Below are 19,475 nucleotides of genomic sequence, written 5' to 3'. Positions count from 1 at the left end.
CCCCTTTTTTCATAATCTACTTAAAAAAAACAGTGCCGGGATTTACCTCAATAGAGCCTATAGACGCACAATCTTTCTCACCCTAAGTCTGCACAGAGCATTTCCATGTTTTACTGGTCTAGAGGTATCTTAAACTATTGTGACTACTGTAGTGTGCAAATAAGCTTATTACGAGATGATTGTAGCCTTAATTACTGATAAACTTAAAGTTGGCAAAAAGAACCAATTTTACGGGTATGTGTTGATTGAAACACATTGTGCATTTTTAAAAGGAACTGGTGTAAGTACCTGACCTTCACTTGGTATCATTTGCTTTCATGTTTTGGGATTTTTCATAAGTGATGATTATGATCTGTGAAATTTCGATGCTCATATGATTTTTAATATTGATACCATCTTTAAACTTTAAGCTTTTAAATGCATTTAAACCGTTGTCTTAGATAAAGCACTGCAAGGTTGCTGCTATTACCTTTTCTAGCCAGAAAATACTTTTCTGTGCACCGCAAGCTTGTTGCACATTTTGATGCGTTCTGTTAACGTGTGTCAATGCACATGTTTTGCATGCGTTCACGGAATGTGAAGGGGGAGTTACTCTGAGATCTCACAGAGGCCACCCTGCTCATCTGCTGATGTACGCTTAGAGAGACCAGGACCTCCCGCATTTGCTTACATACCAGGCCAGCAATAACAGGACTTCAGCACAGGATCTAAACATACTCAGCTAAGCCAGATCTCGGGATGGAAACAAACACGGGAGGACCCGGGCACCAGATCTTGTTAAGCATGCATCAGCAGAGAGGGAGAATGATATCCGTAAAGTCAAGGGAGGGGGGCAGAACAAATAAGCGCACCTTCCCTGAAAGTGCACTTATTCTTTAAATGTACCAATATGTATGCAGTGCAGTGCAGTGCAGGGCCCATCTAAACAATCCTGCCAGGGGGGGCGTGGCCAGGCGCATGGAGCGGTAAGACGTGCTTTAGCTCGTCTCCCGCTCACAGGGCACTGAACACAGGCAGACAGCAGCCATCCGCTCTCCCCTTCGCCGACCATGAGTGACCGGAGGAAGAAGGGGAAGAAGCAGCATAAAACGGGCCCCACGCCGAGGGAGTTGGCCCGTTTTTTCAGCACAGCGGCACCCGCGGCCTCCAAGGCTGCCTCCTCACATGCGACCAAGATGGCGCCGCCGGAGCTCTCCTCGGCACACGCCGATTCTCCTGACAGGGAGCAGGTGAGCCAGCCTCAAGGGGATTGCCTGCCCCACAGCCCTGAAGGTCCCCAGCATCGATCCAGGTGCCTGTCACAGACCTCCCTAAGCTCCCAGGAGGGGTGGGATATGGAGACCTATATTAAGGCCTTACCCACTATGAGGGATATTGAGTCCTGCTTTGCACGCATGGAATCTACTTATAAAAAAGAGATGTCAACCTTAAAGAGGGACTTAAGCTCCAGACTAGATGACATTGAGCAAACCGCTTCTGACATGTGAACGATGTCAACGCTGTGCCAATGAGAGTTTCCCTCCCTCATATTGTATCCCAACACTGTGATTTAATGTTTGAGCCATTATGTGCATTGTCTGAATCTTCTTTTATGAAACTTAATAAAAACTGATTCAACACTAAACAATCCTGCCAATTTATATTCACTCTGGCAGGTCCTTGCAATACATAGTTATTAGTAAACTATGATGGACCTGGTTAATATCCGCAGAGCAAGAGAAGCCAGGCACTTAGTAACAATGTAAAAGCAGGATCAGTGAGGTGCACAGAAGAGGCTTTTCTGGCTAACAATGGTGATAGCATCCACCTTGCAGTATTGGAGGGGAATGAATGCTAAGAAGCAAGGAGGAGTTATGGAGATGAGACTAAGAGGAGTAGTCCAGCAGAGAAGAAGTCTAAAGGTGGCCATACACCTTACAACCATTGTACAACTTTTTTTGTCCAGACATCTCACCCTCGTTCAATTTTTGTTCAACTAGCCCATCATGCACATACCAATGTGCAATTAACGTTCATTAGCACCACTAAGTGGCTGATTTTCATTGATGGTAAGAACAGGTTTTCATTGGAGCATGTGCAGTTTTCATCTTGAGATTTTTGTTGTACAACAAGGCCACTAACCCGTCCCTTTTCGTCCGACTAGCTTGCAGACTGAAAAATACTAATTTTACTTGCAGACTAAAAAATATTAATTTTGTAAGAGAAATTACATGGAGAAAGGTGGATGTAATGGAGAGCTTTAATGATTATTTTTTTAGATTTTAAATAAACTTTTTTTCCCCCATGTGTTATGATAATTGCATAGTTAATGTGATAGTTGAGCCTAGCCCCCAAAATTACAGTATAAAGCAAGAACACCCAAATGGTTATTGTGAAAGAAACACAATATAATGCAATCCCTCTTTACAAAAAAAACAACAAACACTATGCTTTAATATTTGCTATGTTCAGCATTTTACTTTGCGAATCTATACTCTAGTAAACCTATTTTTTTCTTCTTTTGTTTTAGACTTTCAGAAGAAGAACTTGAAAAAAAAGCTTGTACAACCTTGACCGTACTGCTGACACATATTGTTGGTAGATATATAAAACGTAGGAGACTTATACAAGCCAGCATAGAAGAAATGCCATGGAGAGCTCAAATGAATCTAATCCTGGCACTAACTCACTTCAGCTTGTTTAAGAAAAAGCTTAGTCAGCTGTGCAGTGAAGAACTGGTGTGTACCCAAAGCATTAACAGGTAAGGAATAGCACAACACGTGAGCTGCATTACAATGAATGTATTTCATTAGTACGCTTTCACTTTATGAGCAAGAAGCAAACAATTACTGTTAGATCCGCAGGTAATGAAGAGACATGGCAGACCCTAGCCTAAAGTTTACAAACTTAAATATTATCTTGTCTTGTTAGTCCTTCTAATGCAGAAAGGACAAATTGTCCACTGCGTGACCTTTTCTTTTTCTCTTTGTTGCAGTCTGTTAATGGGCATGCAGTCACAAACTTTGTAATTTTGTTATGTTGTAGTGTTTCTTCTTAACACAGCTGCAGAGGCTAAGTCATTAGTCTTTTCACAGCTTTATATGCAGCTTTTGCATTTGTTGGTTACAACTTTATGCCTTGCCTGCTTTTAGAGCCTAAGGCAAACAGCTAAATAGACAGATGAAATACATATAAGGGAGCTGTCAAACCCTGTCTGGCAGGGAAGGAGATCTTTCTTTTCTCTGCTGCAGTTAAGTAACATTCATAGTCTTGCCCTCCCCAAAGCTGTCACTGGACAGTGAAAGGAGAAGCAGGAGACTAATGAGCTAATCTCTCTCCTTCCTCCTCCTATTAGATTAGAACCCCTGTTGAGTTTTACTGCTCCCCAGGGCTTACTTTCTGTCTTAGTGACATTAGTTTTACTACACAAGAAGTGAGGGAAAATTGCGGCAGGGCACAAACAGCAATAAGGAACTGGAAGGGGTTCTAGGCTACTGATGCTTTAATACAGTTAAGCATTTTTATTTCTTTGTGTGTTGCTTTTGGTGACTTTCACCAACTTCCTGTCAGGTGAAACAATTGTCACTAGGACAAGAAGTAATAACAAGCAGTAATAACTCAACAGTGGCTTTAATCCTTCCACACTCTATCCAAAACTACAAAACGTTTTGGCTGGACATATACATAGGCAAAGCAACATATACTCTTTGGAGCCAAAGCAGTATGTACTTAATTTTTACTTGCTCACCCACTACTCCAATCTACAAATCCAATCCACAATTGGCCCATCTGAGAAATATCCAATACTTCTTTGTTTGGGGAAACATGATACTCTGCTTTTCCACAATGCAGAATTTGGCACTTGAATGGTCAATCTCTTAAGTACGGTCACATGGTGACATGGAAAAACCCATGCATAAGTTTCTATTTGTTGAGTATTTCAGGCGGATCAAAAGAGAAAGAACGTGAGTAGAACGTTAAATAGGTTTCATCTGATAGCTTGAGGTGTTCGATAGCCAACGCTCAAACAACACTTTGATGTCACATATTACAAAATATGTACATATTACAAAATATGTTACATATTACAAAAAAACAACACTTTTGTAATCTACACATGTACATGCTGTTATGACATGACATGTCATGAGTAGACATAGACAGGCCTCTAAAATATATGACCAAATGTTGCTAAACAACAGCTAAATGCCCAATGGCATACAGGGAAACTCTTAACAATGGTAGGGCTACATTAATGTGTGGTACATTTAAGGCAGCCCATTCAATAGAACACATGAAGACAGACAAAATAACGATGATGCACTTTCTTTTCCAAAGCACTTGCAACGTATGTGCAACGAAGGTGTGTTGAGATAATGCTTTGGGGTGCCAATAACAGTTAATGGCACTGCAATTCGCTAACACACTTAAAATGCACATTCCCACAATGTACTGTTGAAGTGTGAATCGGTCCTAAGAGTGATAACATGATATTCTGAAGACTATGGGAATTTGTAATTTTAGTTTTTGTCATGACTTCCTGTAAGGCAACAACTCCCCCAGCGACCAGTCAAGCTGCCCCTTCAGTTGTTTTGGGAAAGGGTTATGAGATTTGAGATTAAATATGGGTTTATGAGATTTGCAAATCATTGCATTCTGTTTTTATGTAGATTTTGCACATTCTGTTTAAAATCAAGAACTAAGTTCTGTTGACTTAAAGTAATAGCCAAGTTATTGTAACCTAGAAATATAAGTATATGCGTGTTTGTGGGGAAAGAGCTGGTGCTAATAATTTGTGTATAGCCGTAAAATTGGTTTTAGGGACATTTAAAGTGCAAATAAAGGCTCCTGCATGACAGTCTAAATAATTACCAAATTCTACTTACTATATGATGCACAAGCCTTATAATGTAGATAAAACACATCTCTGACTGAACCAAATCCTCCTTTAATTTGTGTCTCACACACCAGACACTGCAGGTCACAGTGGGAGGGTCTCATTAACAGGCGCAGTGCTATTAATCTAGAAAGCAGTGTTCAGGACTAGGTGTGGCCAGGTGCTGGTTGACTAGCTAAAGGATTGCGAATCAGCAGTGAAAATGCAGATAGCCATGTCCTTTGGATGATTTTTTTTATCCCACTGTCGTGCAAGTAGGTACAGCCTACATGAGAGTGGTATGAGGTATAGTAAAGCGCTGTACATAATATTTTTTGAATGGGAGACCTTAGTTCTACTTTTAATATGTTTGATCAGTTTGGATTTGGCTATAAAGACAGTAAAAACAGTTGGTTGGTATATACTTACATAAGCAAAATAATGACTCATTCTTTTTAACATCACTGGCGCAACAATAGCTAAAGCAATAACTTCCACACTCTTGACCCTAACATACTGTATATTTTTATCTTTTTTCTCCTTGTGTATCAGCATGGTGTAGTTTTCACAGATAGATTTTAGATTTCTTTATACTGTGTGAGACATCGGTTTGTGTTAGAGGTTTTATAAGGAATAAATGGCATGTTGCCTTTACATAATAGACATAATAGAGGCATCTAGCTACAGCCATGCATAATATAGCCTTGTGTTGGCTATCGATTTAAAACTTACTTGTGTTCCGTCTGTGGTGCTAGTGGGGAGATTTCTTCTCATTTACTGTCCTCTTCACATTGTTGTCAAGGCAGAAAGTTGCGGGAAACAAACAAAAGCAAAAAAACACTTTTATAATAGAGTACAGCAGGGGTGCCCATTAGGTCAATCGCAACCAGTCGATCACAAAGTGAACACTGGTAGATCGCGATCGGCTCACTGACCTGTGTCATGTCATCCCGTAGTGCTTGTGCGGCTGAATTCGTCAGGCGCTGCAGGCGGGAAGGAACGGGACACCTCTCCCAGTCTGCACATTCGGCCACATGACCACCGAGGGAGGACAGGACAAGGCACCTGAGAGGAGACCCGGGAAGCTGCGGCATTGCAGGTAAGAAAAGACAGCCAGAAGAGAGCAGAGAGACAGCAGAGAGAGAAGAGACCGCAGAGAGAGAGACGCGAGAGAGAGAAGAAACAGCCAAGAGAGAGGGGCCGGTTCACACCACGAAGTCTGCGTTCCAGGGTGTTTGGCCTCTGGAACGCACAGGAATGCAAACCGGCCGGCTCCCTGCTTTTAGGGGCTGGAGGGGGCGTGGTGGTGCATTGAAGTCAATGGCACCGCAGCCATGCCCCCCACCCGCAGTGCGATTGCCTGCACCTGCAACACAGGCATATTAGTGCCTGTGTTCCGGTCCAGTGTGATCTGGAAAAATAGTGCCTACGTTCTGGGTGCAGGCGATCGCACTGCGGGGGGCGTGGCTGTGGTGCCATTGACTTAAATGCACCGCCATACCTCCACCCACCCCTGAACGCAGGGAGTTGGCCTGGTTGCGTTCCAGAGGCCAAACGCTCTGAAATGTAGACTTTGTGGTGTGAACCGAACCAGAGAGAGACAGCGGAGAGAGAGAGAGGCAGTAGTCCCAGTAGCAATTTTAATGTGCTTGTTTTCTAAATAAAGGTGTTTTTTCGCTGGTGGATCTCATTGAGCTCGTCATTTGAAAAGTAGATCTCCAGACGGAAATTGTGGACAACCATGGAGTACAGTAATGCGGAAACCTTCTCATCACTTTCTCCAGGACTGGAAATGGGGGAGGGGGATCTTGCCAATGGGGACACAGACAGCAAATAAATTGGAGAGAATTGCTAACCCTTCTTCTTTCTATTTTAAAAATATATATAATAGAGCAGGCTAATATATAATATGATATAGATTTAATTGAAGGTGAAAATCTGACCAGGAAATCCAGGAGTAGTGTTAAACTAAAAAGGTAAGTTATTTGGAACTATAACCACAACATCTTTCAGAGTCTAAAATAAAATCCTAACTTAAGTTTACATTTTTCTTGTTATTTAATAAGATTTAATTTTAATTAATACTCATGGGGTAGAGATCAAACTGTTAATGTTCATTTATATGTAAATCTTTTAATCATCTGTATGAAATTAAGAAGACCCTGGCAAAGTGACAAACAGAGCCTTTAGCTCAGTATGCAAATCAGAAACTAGCACTCTCCAATACATTGAGCCTTACAAATGTAACACACATTATTGGTTTTTGTACATAGAATATTGGCACATTATTATTCCCACTAGTACCATTTGACCATTGGCACCCTGGCTACATGCTATAAAGCAGGTGATGATGCAGTGGTGAACAATTCATAATAAATTGAGCACAACCAAGACTCATCACTCATATTATGAAAATGTTCATTTTTTTGTTTTTAATCTTCTCTAATTTCAAAATTGGGAATATGAGCCGAATGTGATGTGTAATGGCTTCAGTCTTAAAAAGCAAAACATTTTACTCTGTCATTTAAGATTTACATTTACAAAGAATGATGCAAATAGTTTTTTTTTTTTTTAGAAAAGTCTTTTCCTGCTTACATCTCCATCTACATACAACAACATGTCAAACAGATATTAGGCATTGATTTTCAGATTAGTCAGAACATAGTCTTTGCTGCTACAGAGCAGATTATTCCAAACATTTTTGCTATGAAGAATGTACCTGAAGGTGTCATAGATGTTTGATTTGCTCTAAAGGGTCACACCTAGTTTAGTGCTTGACACTTTATTACACACATAAGGGTAAAACATCATCATTTTACAGCTGTCCTTTTGACAGTGAATTAATACCATATGATAGATATGTTGGCATGTACTTAAAAACATGCCCTGCTTGCATCATAACATTATCTAAAGGACCAGTCCATCCTAAAGTTGTAAGCCCTTTGTTTCTTGTATCCAACGGCAAGCTCTCCCTGACACAGTTCTTGTACACTTGACAGCTTTGAGTGTTCTCATGCACTTTGTTCTGCTACGCACCTGCCAGTACCTAAATTTACTTTGTCTACTGCTACCTTGTTGTTCTGAAGCCTGCTGTTGATCAATGATAATCCTGGTATGATGCATTTTTGTTCATGGTTTTATGGACGCTTTAGAGACATTTACAGGGTTATTCACAAAAGAGTGAAGAGTTTGGAGAAGGCAGGAGAAGTGAGGATAGGATAACATAGCTGAACTGGAAAGTGAGCTGAATTGGAGAATTTTTCCAAATCAGCTATTTTGGCCTAGATTGGCAGGACTTCTCCTGCCTTCTCCAAACTATTCACCCTTTAGTGAATAGCCCTGTCAATAACTTGGTTTGAGGACCAATATTGGAACTATTCCCAATTGCAACTATTCATTAGTGTAACTATTCACAAATGCATTGCTGATTATTTGCATGACAAGGGAAAGTTTTTACATGCCAGATACAATTATCAAAATCCAACTATACAGTGCTGCAGCATAACGTAATACTTTCATTTTACAGATTTTATTTTAGGTTTTAGCCTGTAGAACATAACTTCTGTGTGTTTTTTCTCTCAATGCCACATGCAGTTAAAAAATACACTATTTTGTCTGACACATCCAATAAATGCAACCCACAGAAAGCAGATTTGCACACAGGTTTAACCACTATTATTAGGACATTTATTAGAAAATGGCCTTCTTGTTTTCCCCATCTCTCCGGGGATCTCTGTATGAATCTTCACAACCCGCTTTTAAACCAATTACTTTGGTCAGATTGAAATTTTTCTAGTTGCTATTACATTTGTTACGAGAGCTCTAGCTATTGATCTACTTTTTATGAGAAATCAAAAAAAGCCAGAGAAGGTTTCACTTGACAAGAGCATTCTCCCCAAGGTGTTTGTCATAATGTAAATGAGAAAGCTCTAAAAGAGGGATATGTTGATTATTCACAAAGGCTGATATTAAAAAAAAAAAAAAAAAAAGGCAACATAACTTAAATTGATAAACCTTCATCGTACCATAGATGTGAAGTATGTCCTCAAAGTACACACACAAAGGTCTTTTTTTTGTTGGCTCTCCCTCACTTTCACAGCTAGATATGGGATAAGATTTTAAATGGCCTGGATTGGCCTTTTGTCAGCCAGGGTGCCATGGCATCCTGGGGTGCCTTCTGGCTTCTTAAGGGGTGCCTCAAAATGTTCACACAAAGTTATGCCTCTCATGTGAACAAGCAAAACGAATGACAAATGCACTCAACTCATAACCGGCTTTAAAGCAAGGTGCACATGGAAGCACACCCACCAGCCAGCCTGCAAAAAAAACCTGTCTAACCGCTAAGGTTAAATCAGAGGTTTTAGATACACGTATTCTGCCGAATACGTGAAAGCTGCATTGCCTCGTCAAGACCCCTCTGTATAGTGCGGTCCTAACTCTAACCTATGAGAGTCTCCATCTTGGAGCATATGTAGCAAAAGATCAATTGGGTGCAGGTTCGCCAGGAGGCAGCCCAACCTCCTTAAAGGCACAGGGACACACCAGGGACCCTTCACATCACAACAGCAGCTGAGACCCCCAGTGTGTCACTGCACCCAATTAAACAAGCAAAACGAATGGCAAATGCACTCATCAACTCATAACCAGCTTTAGAGCAAGGTGCACATGGAAGGGCTTTAAACAATACAACAGCAAAAAGTCTCCCAGTACACTCACCAGTCAGCCTTATGTGAACAAGTCTCCTGATGTGAAGGAGGACTCTGACGTAAAGGGGGAATCCCACTTTTTCTGTTTTTGCTTGGGGTCTCCTATCCACACCAGACCCATATCTTGTGTAAGGGTTGGGTATGGATTTTTGAGGTACCACATGCCGTTTTTTACATTTACAGTTTTTGCATTTTAGACTGAGGTGCCTCGAGAATTTGCATACTTTTACAGGGTAAAAAAAGGTTGAGAAACTATGGACTGGATGGAAGATGTACCTGTGCAAGAGCCACACTGGTGCATATACAGTGGCTATTAAAGTGTTCTACCCTTAGAAGTTTTCATGCTTTACTGTCATAGAACATTGCAATGTGACTTAAAGGAAAACACTTTTGTAATATATATATATATATGATGTCAAAAAAGACAAAAATATATATTTTGTTAGTCCAATAAAAAAGGTATCATTGCACACTGCAATACTGCATTTTTACGGCTTACCCATTTATATATATATATATTTCCTACATAACCTGTTTTGTAATGTAAAGACATAGTTCAATACATGTATACACATTAATATAATTTTTTTGCATGGGAGCCTGCAAAGCATGGGAACCATTATCATTGGATTGCTGGTGCAACCGACTTTCAGTTAAGGAACAGTAGGAAGAAGTATGGAGGGACTCCAGTGAGAACTAAGAGTCCCTCTGCCATGGTGCCAGATGGGATTTGTAGTCTCTCCATTCACAGATCCTGTGAATGGATGATGTGGCTGTCTGGGCAGAACCACACACAGCCATGCCAAATTCAAAGAGTGACAGCAGTCCACAGGGAGAACACCGCAATTTAGGTAAGTGGGGAGGCAGGTTGGTGTTGGAGGTTTGATGATGTGACCATGTTTCATTTTACACCGTAAACATAAGATTTTTATGCTTTGTAGCAGCCCTCCACACATATCATACATCTTTTTAATGATATTTGACACACCCAGTGCGGCATGTACATTATAATTTTTTCTGGAGTTTGGCTTTAAATCGAGTCTCATTATCAATTTTGTTTTAATGGGGGGGCCATTGTTATTAGAAACACCATCATTTATTCTAATAGGGACCATGTACTTTGGTTATAGGAAAATGGCAACCTCTTTTGGTTTAAAAAAATAAATACATTATATAAAAGGGTTGTATCTGGACAAGTTGAAGCAGGTGGGACCAAATCTAGTGTATTTATTTCAGTTTGAACTTTTACATGGGTTAGAACAATAATAAAATGTATCAAAAAATGTCTGACTATGAGGCATCAAGCTTCAGTGAAAGAAAGCAATTTCATTTTAACAGACTTTGGCAAAAGTTTGCTTCACCACACTATGGTTTTCAGCCATGAAATTCTTATTTGATTTTTTTTTTGTGAAAAAAAAGTGATCCAAAAAGACATGGAAGTTTCTAAACTGCTGTGTTTTTTTTTTGGTTTAAACAATTCTTTCCTTTACTTCTTTCAATTAAATGATAAATAGTTTTCTTCTCCTACACTGGACTTATAAGGGGCTCTTTGGACCACTTTATAGTTCAAGATGAGCTCCAAGCAGGTCTTTATAAGATTGGAATCTATATTAAAAAACCTAGCATTTCCAAATTATATATGCTGTTTTTTTTTATTGATAATGGAGGTAGTTCTATGTTTTAAGGTGTGGTATTTAATTTAATAACATTCTTTGTTTTTAAAGTGGACCCTAAACCATATTTTATCCTCCTCTATCTCAACCCATTCAGCAAAAACGCTTCTCTGGCTATGGTTCTAGCATTCTAGTGTAGCATAGTATGGGATCTATGCAGTGGAAGATCCATCGATTTGACTGCTCAGGTGTAGGCATCCAGTCAGTAGCACTGCCTGCCCCACTGCTAACTCTCAGATGTACCTCGGAGACCAGAGCCGGAGCCTTTGTTAAATCGGTGTAAGCAGGATGATTATTTTTTTGCGTTATAGGTTAGAGAGAGCGGACAGATGGAAATAGACCAGGGTCTTAGCTGAGTTTTGTTTTTCCATGTTTTTCCGGACTATAGTGGGATGGGATCTCCAGTCCTGGGGCCAGGTGTTACCAATGACCAGCTTGGGCTGATCAGGTGGCTGAGAGCAGCCTCCTTGGGAAGCCAGCCCAGAGCTCAGGGAGAGTTGTCTTGTCTTGATGAGAGTCCAATGAACTGTTGTGCTTAATTTATGCTGCAGAAAGTTGAATTATTTTGTGAAGTTCTTGGCTTGTTCACCTTTTGAGTGAATAAAGACTGTCCTTTTTATGTTAAAGTCGGCTTCAGGAGTGGTTTGACTTTACAGCAAAAAACAAACAAGAGAAACACAGAGCACAGCAGCTGGATTTTTAACTCTGTTTGCCATAAGGTTTATTTCCAATCCTGAAAGATCTGGCCATTTGGCACCAGAGCCAGGGCCTCTGAATTGCGCAGGGGACAATGGAAGCAGATATATTATGCCCTCATAAACTGCCAGATGCAGCCTTTATACAGCTGGATTTTCAGTTCAGATACCGGACTTCTATTGGAGCCAAATTTTCTCATAAACCCATTTACCTTGGCCATTGTGTGACTGTGTATATATATATATATAATATATTCACTATAATTTACACAAAATATTTTACATTTCAAACTTCAGTTGTTCAGTCATGTTACTTTTGAAGATGATAGAACAGAAGAAAGTAAATATCACAGCCTAGCAGGGAAAATCATTCCATCTGAGAATTTAGTCTGCATTTGCTTGTTACTTCTCTTGCAAGGGAAACCCAATGCATGGACACACAGGGGAAGGCTGTTTTAGCAAGCAGGAAATCGAAAAGCATGCCCAAAATAACACTGATTCTAAAACAATGCCAATGTCATGCTGTAACAACTGCAGCTAGACTGAGACAGAGCAGCCTGCTTCCATGCTAAAGCTTCCAGATTCTGAAAGTGTCTCCAAAGATTGTATTAAACATTTAGGGTAAGCAATGAGTATTTTTAGAATGTTGCTTTAAAATAACTGATTTTTTCGTAGCCCAGTTCAATTCTACCTGCTGCCTGGTTTTAAGTTGTTAGTTAAGTGGAAAAGTGTCTGTTTTTAAGTTGTTGTGACTGAATTAATTGCTCGGAATTAACATTTGTTTTGGTTCCTTACATGTGTTTTTCTGTGTTTGTGCAGCTATAGACTTCTAGATCCTGAATTATTCACTTTGCATCATGCTGGCACTGTCGTCATGGCAACTGAAACAAAAGCTGCGGATGAGCAAGTGTCTAGCCCAGGTCACCTTCATCCCTCACTTAAACTAGATCTTCCACCAGATGCCAAGCTAACGGGTAAACACTTTATAAAATTCAACCACAATATCCAATATTATTCTGTGTTTTTGCATTTAATTACAATTGTAATTGCATTCTCAAAATGCCTCCATTGAATTGCAAATTGGCTGTGTAATAGCTTCACTTTTAAGCGACCGTGCAGTGAGCATTTTGAAAAAGACATGCTTTTCACCATGTGCTGCTGCTAAAATCACTTAAACAGAGCTGAGTCTTCCGACAACCCACAATTTGTAGGCGGTTGACAGATGACTTTTATTAATACATTGCCGATGATTCTGATGTAATAAATGAAAGCCATTTGTCAGTTGATTACTTTAGGTAATGTGCTAACGTGTCCCTTAGTATGTAAATGTACTTTGCCTCCATTGAAGGCTGATATCAGACCAACCCTTTTTTTGCCAGATTTTTATATCTCCACCAAAAAAAGAAGGTTTCACAACACTACAGAAGCATTTTACTACTAAGAGATGTGACTTAATACATATTATCACTGAAATATGTAACAGTGTTATATGTCAGAGACAGCGTTCGAAATGCCTGCCTGACATTAACCATATGGCTCTTTAGAGAAGAATCCTGAAGCATTAAGGAAGAAAACACTAAAGTAAACAATATAGAGATCATTACACAAGTGATAAATCACCAAACTTCAACTTAAAAGCCCAATGGCAGCCAAAACCTTTTTGGTGTTTTGTGAACTTCTGTCACGTTTTAAATGCTGGTTACAGGTGAGGAAATGGTTTTTGTCTGGTTTCTTTTCTGCCTGACACTCATCTCCTGGACAGGAAGTGAAAGCATATCTCCTTAATGACCACACAAGCAGCAGTCAAATCTGACAGGTTCTAAACCTTCCTCTTTTTATTAAAACAAAATTGAATCTGCCGTGCCACCAGGGAGAGAGAGATGCAAGTTCACCGCACCACTGTATGATGCTAATGATCTCCAGGTAGAAGCTCCACTTGTAATTGCTGATACAAGCTTGACTGGTTTAAGTGCAGTGCTGGTAGAGGCTTGCCAAAAGTTAGCAGCAGCAAATACGCGCAGGCATGAAGGATACTAGTCCATCTTCTGGGGCAACGGTAGGTAATATCAGATCAGGGTAACAGAATCAGAAGACAGGATGCGTGGTCAGGTAAGCTGAAGGTCAGAAGGCAGATAGAACAAACCCAACCCAGTCCGGTAGCCAGGTAATCAAAGTTAGCAAACAGCTTTTACCATATACCTAAATTAGGCAATGAGTTTGAGGTGAATCTCAGAGTAAAGTGTGAATGACACTTCCTCACTTACTGCAGTCTAGTGCAGTGGTGTGTTCAGCTTCATGAATATAGAGCAGTGGTTCTCAACCCGTGTAACCTCAGGACCCACATTTGTCCTAGGTCATTAAGTCGTGACCCAAGTTGCACTGCAATGGAATGCACGGCATTGTGATACTGCGCATTTCGATCCGGGCAATAGAACTGTGGGTGAGAGGTGCATTTTCGGGTGCCAAATGAATGGCAATGCAATGCACTTCTCACACCAAAATGCGTGGTAGGTGCGATTGCAAAGAACAGTGCGTTAATCGCATGGGACTGTGTGATTAACGCACTGTACTAGTTTGAATTGGCCCTCAAAAACACACAACCACAGACACAATCTCACACACACACATACACACTCCAAAGAGAAAAAAATAGAGTCTCCCTACCTTATGAGAACTGGATGGATCCTTAGCCTGGGGTCTGGTGTGGGCTGCTGTACTGTGATGCAGCTCCATCCATATGTGCATTGCTTGTACAGCTTCCTTGCACACCCTGTAGAGGTGTTGAAAGCCAGTATGTTACATCACACTGGTCCAGGCACCTCTACAGGACATACGAGGGAGCTGTAAGCAATGCATATATGGATGGAGCCCACCCTACCTCAAGCTGACACTCGGCGCCGGACAGCATATTTTGAATGGCTGCTTGGCGCAGGAGCCTCTCACATGGAAAAGTGGAAGGCACACGGGGACCCACTGAACACAGGGTCGCGACCCACTTTTGGGTCACGACCCACCAGTTGAGAACCAAGGATATAGAGGACCTCAACATGCAGAAACCCCTGACATGTCCAAAGGGCTGCACAATAACATAGAAAACACTTAAAAACAGTACACAAAAAAATGGACCTATACTGTTTTTTTCATGGTAGCACACTACAACAGACAGTTGATTTACATCTGTGCACTGCGGTGCTCAAAAAGTAAATCAACAGGGGGGCAAACACTTTTTCATACAGGGCTATGTAAGTTTGGATTTTGTTTTCCCTTACTAGTAATAAAAACCTTCCTTTAAAAACTGCATGCTGTGTTTACTTGTGTTATCTTTGACTAATATTTACATTTGTTTGATGATCTGAAACATTAAAGTGTGACAAACGTGCAAAACAATGAAAGATCAGGAAAGGGTCCAACACTTTTTCAAACAATTGTATTTGAAAAAGGGGTTTCAGGGTTAAATCAATTGAATAACTCAGCTAGGAAATCTTGTCTAATCAGTTGAATTAAGTCAACACCTTGAATTAAGTTACCTATACAACCTGTTAATCACATACAGTATGTGCCAACAAATAGGAGAAGAGCTGGCAGCCCTTGCTGTCATACTGATAAAGCTGATTCTTCATATCTATGGACTACTATCGGTCATTGCCATTGTTCTCTATCTGTCCCCAAAAAAGGGTATAAAATTCATTTCAGTACAGCGCTGCATGACGGAATAAATGTCAGTCAAAGTACCGCAGCGCTGAATACTGAAAAATGGCCTGGATGGGAAGGGGGTTTAACACCGCGGATGTCAACTGGTTAAATAACTTTTGGCATCAAACCAGTTGTTGGAGGTGCTTGCTTAGGTGTATGTCAGTCATGCACATTCACATCCCCAAGACCATCAAGAATACCAGATTGGTTGGATCACACACATGCATGTTAAAATCTGGTGTGATCCAACCAGCTGTTTACTTATGTTTCTGATTTGGTCTTTGATTTTCAGCTTGAATTGACTTGACTTTGGCCATTTGTGGTATGCAGGAATTTGCACATCCCCAATTTAGTGGTCCTGAGGAGGAATTTTGATAAGGCAGTGATGCATACTCTGGTAGTCGAATGGATTAGGAGAAGGCTTCCTGCCTGAATGTACAATGCTTACTGCAGTTTTTCACAAGAGCAGTAATAGTCTGAGGCCATTTTTCATGGTTTGAACTTAGGTCTATAGCTCCAGTGAAAGAAAAGTTAAATGCCAGTGTATATACTGACCTAAACATTTTTGACAATTCAGACCACAGCGTGCAGTGTATGTAGTGCCTCTAATTTTGGTCATAAAAAGTGTTCCAGTTTGCTGTCTCAGGCAGCTAGGAAGTGTGAAGAATTAAAGTATTTTTTCTAGACTGAGCAGATTCCTATAAATGGCACGCATGATAAGCGATTCATAACTTGTTTTACTGCTATTAAAAGTTGTGTGGTTAAAAAAATGACAAAGCTTGTAGCAGCAGAAAGCATAATCTGTCAACACGTACATTCTGCTGCAGAAGTTCCTAAGTCATTGCTGCCTGAAGCTTTCTGACAGAGTCGCTATTTGCATAAGAAAAGGCACGTTACTCATTCTCCATGTGACATTGCATGGACTTGTTGACAGCTCAGGCACAGGGCACTGTATTGTGTTCTGGGGGTAGGTAGTATTATATACCATAACACTTCAAGAGACTCTCTTTGAGACACTTCAAAGAGACTGCTGGGGGGGGTTTGGTGGCAGTGAAGTGAGACTTTTTGCAGCAATAGTACATTCTAAGCTGTCAGCTACTTTCTGCTGCTTTTAGGTTTAGAAGTTTAGTTAAACATGGGTTTGAGTTAAAATGTACTCTATTGTGATGACTGTATAAAAGTTGTCAAAAGCAGTAGGTGAGAGTGAATAGTGATGTAAGAAATTGCATGCTTAGTCATATTGCATAGCCTTTATTGTACTGTATATAACTAAGAGCATCTCATCTGTTGAGCACAATCCGTCTGTTCTTCACTATTACAGTAGTAATTTTCTGTAAAAGTGTTAACCTCAAGCATATGCTGTATTCAGTGTTCACTTGAATTATATTTATAATGTATGCATTTGTTCTAGAACTTAATCATCCGTTATTGCCCTTATTATTTAGACTCAGCTGACTATTCCGAGCCCAGTACAAACCGAAGTGATATGGATACTCCTCGCACTCAGATGACCAATGACACTGAAACATCATTCCCATCTATAAAAGAGCAAGTAAAGTTAAACATGTCTTCAATTATACTTCTGGAGCATCTTGGGAAGGTTTTTGATCATCTCAAAAAAGCAATGGTAGGACACATAAAATATCTGCTTCTGAATCAAGTATTCTTCATTATATTAAACCATGTAATCAAAAAGATAACTGTAACGATCAAATGCATTACAATGGTCAAGAATTATTCTGCTTTAATGACATGGACGCTTCAGAATATTTTCTTCTGTATTAAAATAGAACTACTGGGAGAGTAAAATACACTCTTCACAATAGTTTAATTCGGTGTGAAACTGCAGCTGTCACTTGCCAGCTCTATAGCTTGAGAACTGAGTAATCACAAACCACTGATCACTCGGCTCATCACTTCTCCCTGCAGAGAGCAGTGACTGTCAGTCACCACTCCCCAAAGGCATTACCCTCTCTCTGTTCCTCCAGTGCTCAGTTAGGGGGCAAGCACAGCTGGCTCTGGCTCTAGAGGGGCAGAGCCAGCTGTCAATAAGGCAGCAGGGTGGATCCCGACAATATTGTTGGGATCTTTTCTGGCTGTGGCACGGCACTGCGCTTTCAGCATATATAAGGCAATAGCCCTCTATATTCTGACTTTGGGTCACAGGAATATATTGGTAAATGTACTCCTGTCACCCAAAAGAGAACTATAGCCAAAAAAGGATAGTTATAAACACTATAGAGATGATTAGATATGTGATACGTTTTACCCCAACCCAACAAAAATCTTATGGGTTTTACAGCCATCTAGTTTAGGAATGTTTTTTCTATAATTAATTACTTATATATAATTAATTACTTAAAGGTATAATTAATTACTGATATAGAAATGACACCTACAAAATTCATGACACATTATTAAAGGTTCTGAATTGTCTGTCTCCTGAACGTAACCTCTTTATGAAGAAATACAATGAAATAATAATAAGGAATTAAGTGTTTTGCAGTTTGTGCAGCACAAACTCCATCAGATACTAGATGTGTTATCTGTCAAAGGCAATCTGATGATGCCAACACTGATGTTTCCCTTCTCTTGGTTGTGCTTCACTGAGCAGTTGTCAGTCACCATTATGTATGAATATTGCATGAGGGTTAGAGACTCTGTCAGGGTGTCTGGACTTACATAACTGATGTGCATGTTAACAGTTTTGCTAGAGACAGGAAACCAAAAAGACAGATTCACAACTGTATTTAGAGATTTTAGCAGCTCCATTATTGCATTCTGTATAAATGTTATTATATAAGTAATCATTGTACAAGGATGCCTTCATGATGGCTTAGTCATAAAAGGCAGGCAGAAAGGTAAGTTTGTGACTAAACAGAGAAAGTACAAGTGTAGCACATGCCAGCTGTAAAAACTTTTTTTTTCCCCCAGTTAAGTCAGTTGTCCAGTATCATGTTCATACTAGCAGTAAACCAAAAAGACAATTTCTGATGGCTTGTATTTTATATGATTTATTGCTGTAGTGGTATTTGTTACTTAGTATAGCAGGTTTTTGTTTTTTTTACATAGTAGTACATTTAAATTAGCATTGCAGTTTTATGTGCAATAAAGTAGGATACTCTTAAATTATAGCCTTTTTTAAACCATTTTTTTTAAAGGGTCATATGACAGCTGTTTAGGTCTGGTATATCTTTTAGGAGATTATCTCAACTAATTTGCATGTTGTCATTCTCATATTGTATTGTAGCATTAAAAAGCTCCCATTCAACCCATTAAATATACCACCGTATCTGCCCAACAGCTGTAAAAATAATTTAAACCTGTCATGAGAGAAGTAATGGAGGCTGTTAATACTCCTGGTAATGCTAGTTGCCTGGTTGTTATGTAGACCTAATGGTTACAATATTCTATAAGTCACTGAAAGGAAAAGAAAAAAAAACCTGCATATCAGGAAAATTAGAAGTCCTTATCTGTATGTGTATTTTAGGTAAATCCATGATTATCTGTAACAGGTTTCCTTACAAATATGGGGTTTGCTTTAGATTGCCAACACTATGGTGATACATGTTCTATCTCAACAGATATTATTCACTTATTCTATCATTAAATATGTTTCTAATAAGGCATTTGATTTTTATTTAAAATGTGAACGTTCTTAGCGTGATGAAAATAATGTTGTCAGTGTTTTTAAAAAAATGTTGCTGTTTATAATTGGCAGTCATATTTGCTCATTACATACAGTATATAGACTTTGCTTCCTACTTTGCTGTGCTACACAATGGTTGTGCTTTAAAGCTTTTTCTGACAGTGCACGTCTACAGGCTGGTCAACTCCCAGAAAACAATTCACC

At 39.8% G+C, this 19,475-nt stretch overlaps 1 protein-coding gene across 1 annotated transcript in view; it reads left to right on the top strand.

The window, feature by feature from the left end:
- CFAP54 (cilia and flagella associated protein 54) overlaps positions 1-19,475 on the top strand; it is a 250,519-nt gene that overhangs the window by 125,226 nt on the left and 105,818 nt on the right. Inside the window, exons 35-37 of the mRNA XM_018553872.1 lie at positions 2,510-2,740; positions 12,755-12,903; positions 17,068-17,249. Of these exons, the coding sequence (XP_018409374.1) occupies positions 2,510-2,740; positions 12,755-12,903; positions 17,068-17,249 (562 nt within the window). The remainder of the gene's footprint in view (positions 1-2,509; positions 2,741-12,754; positions 12,904-17,067; positions 17,250-19,475) is intronic.

Source organism: Nanorana parkeri, unplaced genomic scaffold (genome assembly GCF_000935625.1).
Source record: "Nanorana parkeri isolate BGI_ZX_2015 unplaced genomic scaffold, ASM93562v1 scaffold132, whole genome shotgun sequence".
Taxonomy (NCBI): domain Eukaryota; kingdom Metazoa; phylum Chordata; class Amphibia; order Anura; family Dicroglossidae; genus Nanorana; species Nanorana parkeri.
The sequence above is the reverse complement of the archived record's forward strand: the minus strand, read 5'-3'. Positions and strand labels throughout refer to the sequence as shown.